Raw genomic sequence first — 13,717 nt, forward strand, 5'->3', positions numbered from 1 at the left:
GTGTGTGTGTGTGTGTGTGTGTGTGTGTGTGTGTGTGTCAGAGGACAATTCGAGGACTCAGTTCTTTATCACTGCATCTGTATTTTAGAAAGCACTGGGAACATTCCAGGTTATATATGTAGTTGAACTGTAGAAGACACACCACTTGAAAATACCATAAGTGTACAGGTAGTCTTTATGTCTGAACACTTAATAAACCTTTGAACCTACTGTAGAACTTTTCATCAGAAACACGTTTGTTTTGTTCTGGTACCAGGCATGTTAAGAATAAACCTGGAGGGACAGAGTCTCAGCCTCGCCGCGGCCCCACCACCGCTGCCGCCCAGAGACTACCGAGCCGGGTCCGTGTGCCGCCACCCACTCCGGACACAGAATATCCAGTTATGGATAAAAATGAGCTGGTACAGAAGGCCAAACTGGCCAAGCAGGCTGAGCGATATGATGACATGGCAGCCTGCATGAAGTCTGTATCTGAGCACGGTGCTGAGTTATCTAATGAGGAGAGGAATCTTCTCTCTGATGCTTATAAAAAATGTTGTAGGAGCCCGTAGGTCATCTTGGAGGGTCGTCTCAAGTACCAAGCAAAAGACAGAAGGTGCTGAGATAAAGCAGCAGATGGCTCAGGAATACAGAGAGAAAACTGAGACGGAGCTAAGAGACATCTGCAATGATGTCTCTTTTGGAAAAGTTCCTGATCCCCAATGCTTCGCAAGCAGAAAGTGCAGTCTTCTACTTGAAGATGAAGGACCACTACCACTGTTACCTGGCTGAGGTTGCTGCTGGGGTGACAAGAAAGGAATTGTGAACCAGTCACAGCAAGCAAGCCAAGGAGCATTTGAAATCAGCAAAAAGGAAATGCAGCCGACACAGCCTATCAGACTGGGTCTGGCCCTTAACTTCTCTGTGTTCTATCACGAGATTCTGAACTCCCCAGAGAAAGCCTGCTCTCTTGCAAAACCAGCTCTGGATGAAGCCATTGCTGAACTGCATACATTAAGTGAAGAGTCATACAAAGACAACACGCTAATAATGCTGACTGACAACTTTTGACATTGTGGACATCGGACACCTGAGGAAAGACAAGGGAAAATTAACTGGTCTTCCAGCCTTTGTCTGCCTCATTCTAAATTTACACAGTAAACCATTTGTCATCCATGCTGTCCCACAAATAGTGTTTTTGTTTACAATTTATGACAGGTTTATGTTCCTTCTATTTTAATTTCTATATTTCTCATGTGGTTTTTATGTTTTAGTATTAGGGAGTAGAGCCAGTTAACTTCAGGGAGTTACTTGTTTTCATCTTGAGGTGGCCAATATGGGGATGGGGAATTTTTACACAAGTTACACATGTTTGGCATAGTACTTTTGGTACATTGTGGTTTCAGAAGGGCCAGTGTTAAAACTGCTTCCATGTAGTTGCTGTGGGTACTTTAGGGTGTGCAGCACCACTTGTGAGGCTGTGGCACACACACACACCTTGGATACACCTCGGGATCATGCGTCTCTGCGGGCACAATCGTGGCCACAGCTCCAGAAGTGGTCCTTAGATAAAGTTGTGACCCAATTTACTCCAATAAAGGCAGAAACAGTTCACATTCCATTATTTGTAAAGTTACCTGCTGTTTGCTTTCATTATTTTTGCTGCACATTTTATTTGTATGTAAATGTTTTAGGCAAGCTAAGAACAAATGTAAAAGCAAAGATTCAGTAAAAACGAGTTACTTGGTGTTCACTGCTCCATGTATCAAGCACAGCAGTAAACAAAATCCCATGTTTTTAACTTTTTTTGTTGTTTTTTGTTTTGTCTTTTTGCTTTTGTGATTTTTCTTTTTTTGACACTTGCCTAATATGCATGTGCTGTGAAAATAGTTAACAGGGAAATGACTTGAGATGACGGCTAGCTTTGTCTTAATGTCTTAGGAAATTTTCATGAACAATCCAAGCATAATTGTTAAGGACACATGTAACGCATGTATTAAAGTTCATGTAAATGGAATAAAAGTTTTAAAAATGTATTTATTTATTATGTATACAGAAGAGAGCACCAGATCTCATTACAGATGGTTGTGAGCCACCATGTGGGTGCTGGGATTTGAACACAGGACCTCTGGAAGAGCAGTCAGTGCTCTTAACCTCTGAGCCATCCCTCCAGCCCCGGAATAATAGTTTTATAAATGGATTTTTAAACTACTTTTCTCTACAGCTTTTCATGTAAATTAATATGAGTTTTGAGATTTCTCTGAAGGAAACTGACTCCTTCTTCCCTCTTGGCAGCTAATGGCCTTTCACCCATTTTCAATGCAAAATTAATCAACAACAATAAAAAACGCCAATGTAACTGCCGTTTTCAACCCTGTTTCCATATTCTTCCCCCTTCTTAACCCCTTTCAAAACTGTAGTGGACCTTTTCTCTTTCTGGGTGCAGGGGGAGATTGATTGGCAAAAGGAAATGTGTTCCATTGAAAATTTTGGTCCACCGCGTTTTCTGACTTAGGAAGCCACAATGTTCTTGGCCTGTGTGACACTGGGCAGCATTAACTGTTAGGTTCTGTGCTTCCAAATCTCTGTTGGTTTTTGAGAATTTCTTGATGTTCTTACAGCCTGCCTTTGATTTCCAGCCCTTTATTTCTATTTGTCAGGTGCACAGGATCATTTCCTTTTTACTCTGTCTTGTCACCAACCATTTTGACTTGTTGGCCATGTATTTGGGAAAAGGCCGCATGATCTTTCTGGCTCCACTAAGTGTCTAAGATTCCCACTTCCTCTGCTTACATCCCACAGCCTCCTTCCTCCTCCTTCCTACAGCCCAGCTCTCCTTAGTTGAGCTTGTGGAAATCCTGCCCTGAAAGGTCTCCCTTGGAAACCCTCCCTCTTCCTCTTCCTCTTCCTCTCCTCAAGTTCTGATGGGGCGAAGTCATTCCCAAAGCTCACACCCACCGAGTATTTCCTCAATACTTTACAGAAAACACCAAACAAAAATGCCATTTTAAAAGAGGTGTATTTTTTTTTTCTGTTAGAATGTAAGTTCCTCAAGAGCAGGGACAATGTTTTCTATTGTGCCTAGTACACTGTAAATGCTCAATAAATATTGGTGATGGGAAAAAAGAATAAACCTGGTTGCTTTCTGTTTTTTATATTTGGTTATTTGGGGATAAATCTAGAGTAGCTAAGAACATGCACTTCTTGAAGACCAGAGTGATATTTCATTCGATCATAGCATCAGGACACATGTCATGTTATCTGTACAAAATATAAAATGACTGGAATCTTCAAGGTGCCCTTTCTCCACTTATTCAACAAAAGCCCAGCTTTGTGTTAGTCAGAACACAGAAGTCCACCCTCTGGCTGCCCAGTGTTACCACTCTCAGGGGGTATTAGCAGCAGACGCTGGTCATTTGCACACCTGCAAACGACACACTTTGAAGAGGACTGGCAAACAGGGTACAGCTCTTGGTGAAGAACAGGGAACCACATCTATACTTTGTAAGTAGATGAAAGGCAAAGGTTGCCTATGTATTTATACCAGCATGCCTGATAAAGCCTCTGCATTTCATCTATAAGAATGAAAACATGCATAATTTATGAGCTATTTGCTCTAAAATTGGAGAATAAAAGATAGAAAACTGAATTTAAGTCACATCTCATTATTTCAAAAACTTTGTACAGAATCTGATCTATCCTTCCTTCCTTCCTTCCTTCCTTCCTTCCTTCCTTCCTCTCCCTCCCTTCTCTCTCTCTCTCTCTCTCTCTCTCTCTCTCTCTCTCTCTCTCTTTCTCTTGGCTATTCTAGAATTCATTACATAGAACAGGCTGGCTGGAACTCACAGAGATCCTCCTGCCTCTCCCTCTCAAGTACTGGTAAAATCTGAATTTTTAACAATTTAAAATACAAACTAAAAGAAGAAGTTAATCAGGCAAGAGAAGACTGGATAGCAGAAGCCCAGATGCCTGCATTTGTAGACAATGTGCTCCTGTACACAAAGTTCCTCAGAGATCTAACAGGCAGAGTTATGGGGGGAGTGCTTGTTTGGTGGGAGTGAAGCCCTAGGCCTCCGCAGTAATGAAAAGCAAAACACAAAACAACAAGATACAAACCAATATACAAAAATCATTACTTTTCTATACACCAATATTAACCTGCTGAGATAGAAATGACAAGAATCCCCACACACACAGACAAAACACCCCCTTATAAAAAGCATGCAAACCACGAAGCAACCAACATAACAAACAAAAACCCTAAAAATAAATTTAACTAAGGAGTTGAAAAAACTCTACCATGAAAACCTAAAAACATGGAAGCAAGAAATCTAAGACATCTCTTAGATTGGCAGAATTAATATTGTGAAGATTAAAAGCCTTCTTATATAAACTGGGACTACCTGTCCAGGGGTGGTACCACTTCCAGCAAGCTGGGTCCTCCTCATCCACCATCAACAAAGAAAATGCTCTGCAGACTTGCCTACAGGCCAGTCTGATGGGAGCATTTTCTCAGTTGAAGCTCTCTGCTCAGACGACCACAGTTTGTGTCAAGTTGACAAACAAATGAACAAAACCACTAGAATGGCGCCGAAACATACACTGGAGAAGAGTCTCTTAAATGCTGATAAAACTGAATATCCACATGTAAAAGAACATGATGTACCTGTCTCTCACGCTATAAAGAATCAACTCAATATGTGTCAAAGGTGGCCAGGTGCTGGTGGTACACACCTTTAATCCAGCCTTGAGCGGGCAGGAGAGATGGATCTCTGTGAGTTCCAGGTCAGCCAGGGAGACACAGAGAAACCCTGTCTTGAAAAAGAAAACAAAAAAGTGTCGAAGACTTTCAATGTAAGATCTAAAACTCTATAGAGTATATAAAGAACTCAAAAAATTAAACATCCAAAGAATAAACAAGAACCAACTTGTGGAATCAGCCTAGGTCCTCAACAATAAACACACAAAATGTGGGTAAAGAATGAAACTTCATCTTTTGCAGTAAAACGGATAGAACTAAAGATATTTGACAAAACAGTAACATTTTCTCTATATGTGGCATCTAGATTTTTTTAAAAAGACATGAAGTGGAAGTAGATTATTTGAGGATGGACCAGTGAGAAAAGGACAGGAGGTGATGGATATGAATGACTCTAGTAGCTTGTATATGTCAGTGAAAATGTCATAGTGAAACTCTTTATTGGGAAAATACATAATATTTTATTTTTTTTTTAAAAAAGTAGCAGGTAGGGACTGGATAGATGGCTCAGTGGCTTGCTGTTCTTGTAGAGGACTCAAGTTAGGTTCCCAGTACCCACATGGTGACTACAACCATCCATAACATCAATTCCAGATCTGATGTCTACTTATCTCTGGGGCACCAGGCATGAACTCACATGGTGCACAGACATATGTGTAGGCAAAGCACTCATATATAAAGTAAAGTAGATAAATTTTTAAGAGGCAGTTATTAAAACTAGTACATTTAGCTAATTTAATTTAATCTTATATTTAGCATTAAACCAAAATAATTTCAGAAGCCAAACACCAAATATGTATTTCAACAAAACATTGTAATTAGATATTTTGTCAAATATAATTTGTTACTATGTAGTGAAATTCCTCTCAACCACATGGATTGTTCTGATGTGGAGGTACACACCTGCTTTCCTAGCATCTGGGCAGCTGAGGCAGACCTGAGAGCCTGAAGCCAATCTGGACTACATATGACTCCATCTCAAACAAAACCAACTTCAGATCTTCTGGTTGCAAGATGCATTAATTTTTTTTATTGCTTCCCTTCATAGCAAGCACAAAGCTATCTTAGCAAACTATGAGAAATTTGTTTCTTTTGAAACACGGTCTTAGTATGTACAGCCCAGGCTAGCTTTGAAACTTGATCCTCTCGCTTACCTTAGACTCCTGAGGGCTGGGATTACAAGTGTGGATCACCATATCCAGTTAACAGTGGTTCTCAACCTTCCTAATGCTGCAACCCTTTAATACAGTTCCTCATGTTGTGATGACTCCCCAACCATAAAATTATTTTCATTGCTACTTCATAACTGTAATTTTGTTACTTATTATGAATCATAATGTAAATTCTTCTGTTTTTCAAAGGTCTAGACAGATGTCTTGCAGGCTCTAAGAGACCACAGATGCCAGCCCAGATGACTATACCCAGCAAAACTGACAATCATTATAGATGGAGAAAATAAGATATTTCAGGACAAAGTCAAACTTAAACAATATCTATCTACAAACACAGCCCAAAAGAAGGTACTAGAAGGAAAACTCCAACCCAAGGAAGTTAACTACACTGACAAAAACACAGGCAATAAATCTCACACCAGCAAAACCCAAAGAAGAGAAACACACACACACACACACACACACACACACACACACACACACACACTACCACCACCACTACAATAACAAGAATTAACAATCACTGGTCACTAATATCTCTCAATATCAATGGACTCAATTCCCCCAATAAAAAGACACAGGCTAACAGAATGGATACAAAACCAGGATCCATCATTCTGCTGCATACAAGAAATACACCTCATTGTCAAAGATAGACATTACCTCAGATTAAAGGATTGGGAAAAGATTTTTCTAAGCAAATGGACTCAAGAAGCAAGCTATTTATCCAACAAAATAGACTTCAAACCAAAATTAATTAAAAGTGATAGAAAAGGACATTTCATACTCATTAAAGAGAAAAATCCACCAAGACATTTTAATTCTTAATATATAGGCCCCAAATGCAAAGACACCCACATTTGTAAAGGGAACATTACTAAAGCTTAAATCTCACATTTAACCTCACACATTAATAATAGGAGACTTCAATACCCCACTCTTACTTACTAAAGGACAGATCATTTAGACAATAACTAAACGAAGAATAATGGAGCTAACAAATGTTATGAATCTAATGGACCTAAAAGACATCTACAGAACATTTTACCTAAAAACAAATGAATATATTTTCTTCGCAGGACCTCATGGAACTTTCTCTAAAATTTACCACATACTAGGTCACAATTCAAGTCTCAACAGATACAAGAAATATCAAATAACCCCTGTTATTTATCACCATTGTTATCAGATCACCAAGGATTAAAGCTAGGTTTCAACAACAACAGAAGCAACAGAAAGCTTAACTCATGGAAACTGAAAAACACTCAACTGAATTGCCACTGTGTCAAGGGAGAAATAAAGAAAGAAATTAAAGGCTGCCTAGAATTTAATGAAAATGAATGCACAACATAACCAAACTTATGGGACACAATGAAAGCAGTGCTAAGAGGAAAGTTCATAGCACTAAGTGCCTTCATAAAGAATTTGGAGAGATCTCATACTAGCAAATTAACAACATACCTGAAAGCTCTAGAATGAAAGGAAGCAAGCTCACTCAAGAGGAATAGATGGCAGGAAATAATCAAACTGAGGGTTGAAATCAATAAAATAGGAAATTTAACATGAATTGCTAAATGTGCTTATAATAAAAAAAAAAAAAAACCTGGAATTAGTTATTGGGGTAAATGCTGAAAGCTCAGAGAGACAAAGCATCAAGCCACTGCCACACCTTACCTCTAGGACTCCTCAGCCTGAAAAAGCTTTCAGCCAAAAAGCTCTAGTTCCTGTCTCCTCATGCCTTATACACATTTCTCCACTCAGCTATCGCTTCCTTTTTAGTGCTGGGATTAAAGATGTGTGTGCTTCCCAAGCAAAGTCATGAGATCTCAAGTGCTAGGATTAAAGGCATGTGATTCCCAAGTATTGGGATTAAAGGTGTGTGTCACCACTGCCTAGTTCTGTTTCTCTCCTAGACTGAGTCAATCTCATGTAGTCCAGGGCAGCTCTGAACTCAGAGATCCAGACAGAACTCTGCCTTCTGAGTGCTAGGATTAAAGGTGTGTGTCACCATTGCCTGGCATCTATGTTTAATCTAGTGGCTTGTTCTGTTCTCTGATCTTCAGGCAAATTTTATTAGGGTACACAATATGTCACCAGAAGGAACAAAAAGAACAATACAAAGAACAATGAAACAAAGAGTTGGTTCTTTGAGAAAATCAACAAGATAGACAAACTCTATCCAAACTAACTAAAAGACATAGAGACAGAACATCCAAATTAATAAAATCAGAAACAAAAAGGGGAACATAACAACAGACACCAAAGAAATCCAGGGAATCATTAGGTCATATTTCAAAAAATTATACTCTACAAAATTGGAAAATCTAAAAGAAATGGACAGTTTTCTCAATAGATAATACTTACCAACATCAAATCAAGATCAGATAAACAAATTAAGTAAACCCCTAAGGAAACAGAAACAGTAATTAAAAGTCTACCAACCAAAAAAAGCCAGATGGTTTTAGTGCAGTATTCTACCAAACTTTCAAAGAAAACCTAATACCAATATGTAGCCATAAGTTTTCCTGTGTCCCACACAGTCCAGCAGCCACTCAGACTCAAGTAAACACACAGAGGCTTATATTAAGTATAAACTGGATGGCCTTATATCTTACATTAACCCATCTCTATTCATTTGTGTTTGCCATGTGCCCTGTTGCTTTACCCATCTGCTGGCGTGTTTTCCTTGGGTGACAGGCTGGTGTCTTTCTCCTTCCTGGATCTCCTGGATTTTCCTGCCTGCCTGAAAGCTTCCTTGACATAGGCCAATGCAGCTTTATTTATTAACTAATGGGAACAACATATATTCACAGCACCAATACTCCTAAAATTGTTCCATAAAATAGAAACAGAAGGAACACTGTCAAGTTATTTTTATGAGGCACAGACACATTGACACCCAAACAACACAAAGACTCAACAAAGAAAGGGAATTCCACCAGGGAACTCCTGCACTGATAAACTCTTTCAGCAAAGTGGCTGGATTTAGATTAACCCAAAAATATCAGTAGCTCTCCTACATACAAATGACAAACAGGTTGAGAAAAAGAAATCAGGGAAACAACAACCATCATTATATATATATATATATATATATATATATATATATATATATATATATATATATATATAATGTTTGGGGATAACTCTAACCAAACAAGTGAAAGACCTATATGATAGAAACTTCAAGTCATGCTGGGCAGTGGTGGCGCACACCTTTAATTCCAGCACTTGGAAGGCAAAGGCAGGCAGATCTCTGTGAGAACAAGGCCAGTCTGGTCTACAGAGAGAGTTCCAGGACAGCCAGGGCTAATACACAGAGAAACCCTGTCTTGGAAAAACCAAAACCAAAACAAAACAAACCAAAAAACCCTTCAAAACTTTGAAGAAACTGAAGAAGATATCAGAAGATGAAAAGGTCTCCCATGTTCATGCATCTATAGGATTAATATAGTAAAAATTGGCACCCTGCCAAAAGATTCAATGCAATCAACACAATTGTCTTGTGTTAACATATCATGAGAGGACAATTCTCACCTTCATATGGAAATACACACTGAGAAAAAGAAAGTACCTTTAATGAATGGTGCTGGTCAAACTGGATGTCTGCATGCAAGCAGATCCGTATTTATCACCATGAACAAAACTCAAGTCCAAGTGGATCAAAAACCTCAACATAAACCAGACACACTGGACCTGATAGAAGAGAACGTGGTAAATAGCCTTGAATGCATCAGCACAAGGGACAACTTTCTGTTGTTGGTTTTTTAATCTTTTGGGTGCCCACCACCCAGCTCCCAAATAAATCACACACAGAGGCTTATTCTTAATTATGAATGCCTGGCTTTAGCTTGGCTTATTTCTTACCAGCTTTCCTCAATTTAATTTATTCCATCTACCTTATACCTCTGGGCTTCTCCAGTTCTCTTACTTCTGTAAATCTTACTCTTACTCCATTGCTTGCTATGTAGCTGGGTAGCTGCCCCTGATGTTCTCTTCCTTCTCTGGCTCCTAGATCTTCTCCTAGATTTCTCCTTTTATATATTCTCTCTCTCTCAGCCAGCCCTGCCTATCCTTCCTCCCACTTTGCTGATGGCAGTTCAGTTCTTTATTAGACCATCAGGTGTTTTAGCCAGGCAAAGTATCACAGCTTCACAGAGTTAAACAAATGTAACATAAACAAAAGTAACACACCTTAAAATAATATTCTACAACAACTTTCTTTTCTTTAAGATTTATTTATTTATTATGTACACAGTATTCTGCCTACATGTGTCCCTGAGGGTCAGAAGAGGGCACCAGACCTCATTACAAGTGGTTGTGAGCCACCATGTGGTTGCTGGGAATTGAACTCGGGACCTCTGGAAGAGCAGTCAGTGCTCTTATCCACTGAGCCATCTCTCCAGCTACAACAACTTTCTTAACTGAACACTGGTAGTACATGCCCTAAGGTCAATAATTAATAAATGAGACCTTGCAAAACTGAAAAGCTTCTATAAGGTGAAGGACACAGTAAAAAAGACAAAACAGCAGCCAACAGAATGGGAAAAGATCTTCACCAACCCCACATTTGACAGAAGACTGATCTCCAAAATATATAAGGAACTCAAGAAATTAGGCATCAAAAAACCCAAATAATTCTATTTAAAAACAGGATACATATTTAAACAGAATCCTTAAGAGACACATATCAAATGGCAGAGAAACACTTAAGGAGATGTTCAACATCCTTAGCCATCAAGGAAATGCAAATCAAAATGACTCTGAGATTTCATCTTAAACCTGTCAGAATCACTAAGATCAAAAACACAAGAGACAACTCATTCTGCCTCCACTGCTGGTGGGAGTGCAAAGTTGTACATCCACTTTGGAAATCAATATGGTGGTTTCTCAGAAAATTGGGAATTGATCTACCTCAAGACCCAGATACACCACTCTTGGGCATATACCCAAAGGATGCTCAACCATATCACAAGGACACTTGCTCAACTATGTTCATAGCAGCTTTATTCATAATAGCCAGAACCTGGAAACAACCCAGATGCCCCTCAACTGAAGACTGGATAAAGACAATGTGCACATGTGCACAACGGAGTCTTATTCAGCTGTTAAAAAAGAAATGACAGGACTGGTGATGCTGTTGGCCCGGCTGGGCGAGAGGAAACCAGTGGATGCTGCAAGTGGGGAAGCACGTCCAGCCTCTCTAGGGTGCCCAGCAATGGGCCACTTTTGCTCGAATGTGGTATCTCTTAGATGGCAAAATGCAGCCCCCTGGCAAACTTGCAGCTATAGCCTCAAAAAAACTTCAAGGATTACATAAACCAGTGTACCATCAGCTGAGTGACTGTGGAGATCATGTTGTCATAATAAACACAAGACATATTGCATTTTCTGGAAACAAATGGGAGCAAAAAGTGTACTCCTCACATACTGGCTACCCAGACGAGGATATTCCAGAAGATATTCTCAAGAACTTAGTGGAAGAGCTTCCTCAGCCACGGAAAGTGCCTAAACGGCTGGATGAGTACACTCAGGAGGAAATAGAGGCTTTCCCGAGAGTGTGGGCTCCGCCCGAAGATTATCGGCTATAGGAAAGTGGAAACAGTCAAAAACAGCAGCAAGAGACTGGATGCTAACTGAGCCATCCCCATGACCTGGAACAGAGAGAAAACAGCACTTGAGCTCACCGTGGGAACACTCGAGGCAGGCCTCAGCAAGACACTGCACTAGAACATGCTACTTTACAGAATTATCTGTGGAGCCTGGTTTAAATGCTGTAAATGTTAATAAACTGCTCACTTAGTTAAAAAAAAAAAAAGAAAAAATGACATCATGAAATTAATAAAATTTGCAGGCAAATGGATGGAATTAGAAAAAAAAAATCATCCTGACTGAGGTAAACCTGAACCAAAAAAACAAACATGATATTTACTCACTTATAAGTGGATATTAAATGTAAAGGATAACCATGCTACAATCCACAGCCCCAGAGAAGCTAAATAACAATAAGGACTTAAGGGCAGACACTCAGATCTCCCTGGGAAAGGAAAATAGAATAGATTTTTTTTTTTTTTTTTTTGGTTTTCAAGACAGGGTTTCTCTGTGTAGCTTTGCGCCTTTCCTGGAACTCACTCTGTAGACCAGGCTGGCCTTAAACTCACAGAAATCCACCTGCCTCTGCCTCCTGAGTGCTGGGATTAAAGGTGTGCCACCACCGCCTGGCTAGAATAGATTTTGAGGGTGTACTGGAGGCAGGCAGGGTTGGGAACAGGAAGGATCAGGTTGTGGTGGGGAGAAAAGATGGGGAAAAATGACTGAAATTGGGCATTTCAGGGATGAAGTGTAAACTTAGTGCCATGAAATTTCCATAGAATCTATGAGAGTAACTCTAGCAAAGACTCCTCATCATGTGGGCAATGGAGCCTGAACTGGTCATCTTCTATAACCAAGCAAAGCCTCAAGTGGAGGGATTGTGACATCAACCCAGCCACAAAACCTTTGACCAACAGCTTGTCCTGACTGCAGTGTGTTCTGGGACAGGATCCTAGCAGAATCTCATCAACGAGATTAGGAGATTAGAGAGACTTCATCCAGCAACTCATGGGAGAGATGTAGACTCTGAAAGCTAAATATTAGGGGGAGCTGGGGTCGTCCTGCTGGGGGAGGGGGAAAAAGGAACAGAGGAAACAGAGGGATCAGGGACACCACAAGAATCAACTGACCTGGACTCATGGGTGCTTGCAGAGATCAGGGAGCCTGTAGGGGTCTGACCTAGGTCCTCTGCATATGTATGGCTGAGTAGCTTGCTGCTTTGTGGGACTCCTAACACCAGGAGTGGAGGTGTTCACTGGCTCATTTGCCTACTTTTTTTGTGTGACCCTTCTCTTTCTATTTGGTTGCTGTATCCAGCCTTAATGTGATGGCATATGCCTTGTCTTATTGTAGCATATGCTGTATTTGGTTGATATTTCTGGGAGGCCTGCTCTTTTCTGGAGGAAGGCAGAGGGAGGGTGGATCTAGGGAAGAGAGGTGGTTAAGGAGAGGGACAGGATGTAATATATGAAAGAAGAATAAAAAATAAAAAATCCCCAAACTTAGTTCCTCTTTGCATGTTTAGCTACTTGGTCTCAGTCTTCACTGCTTCTCTCCATTAAAGTTATGGTCTTACATCTCAAAGGGGCCAGGTTAGTAGCTCATACTGAAAGTAGAATGAACAGGATACAGTACAGAAGGAGAATGGTTCAATTGGTTGGAAAAATGATGAATTCTTTAATAGAGGAAATGACACTTGACAGAAATATGGAAGACTCACCAGCCCAAAGCCAAAGAAAGGCTTATGATATCTAAAGACACAGGATGACTATAGTGTGAGTGTGCCAAAGAGATGAGTAGCAGATAGACCTTCCATGATCTGCAAAGTAGGCTGGATTTAATCTTGTAGACCCGAATCTCCAATTTCACTATGCAATGAAACAGCTTATGGCACTTGCTTAAAATACACATTCCTTGCCAGGTGGTGGTGGGATATGCCTTTAATCCCAGCACTTGGGTGGCAGAGCCAGGTGGATCTTTCTGAGTTCAAGGCCAGCCTGGGCTACCAAGTGAGTCCCAGGAAAGGTGCAAAGCTACACAGAGAAACCCTGTCTCGGAAAAAACAAACAAACAAACAAACAAAACAAAAAAACCCACATTCCTTAGTAATTAAGGAAGTCAATCGATTACCATTTATTAATAAGTGATATCTGTGTACAACAGTCACAAGACAGAATGGAGAATCCAAACTGCAGGGTCACCAGCTGCTACTCTG

The 13,717-nt window shown here is 40.1% G+C and overlaps 1 protein-coding gene and 1 pseudogene across 1 annotated transcript; both read left to right on the forward strand.

Annotated features, from left to right (window-relative positions):
* The first annotated feature begins 288 nt into the window (after positions 1-288).
* LOC118579969 lies at positions 289-1,754 on the forward strand (annotated as a pseudogene).
* Positions 1,755-4,563: 2,809 nt separating this feature from the next.
* Positions 4,564-11,570, forward strand: LOC118580068 (39S ribosomal protein L13, mitochondrial-like). The gene is made up of 2 exons (XM_036181878.1): positions 4,564-4,626; positions 11,118-11,570. Exons 1-2 carry the CDS (start codon positions 4,564-4,566, stop codon positions 11,499-11,501), a joined length of 447 nt encoding a protein of 148 aa, XP_036037771.1. The 3' UTR covers positions 11,502-11,570.
* Positions 11,571-13,717: the final 2,147 nt, after the last annotated feature.

Source organism: Onychomys torridus, chromosome 3 (genome assembly GCF_903995425.1).
Source record: "Onychomys torridus chromosome 3, mOncTor1.1, whole genome shotgun sequence".
Taxonomy (NCBI): Eukaryota; Metazoa; Chordata; class Mammalia; order Rodentia; family Cricetidae; genus Onychomys; species Onychomys torridus.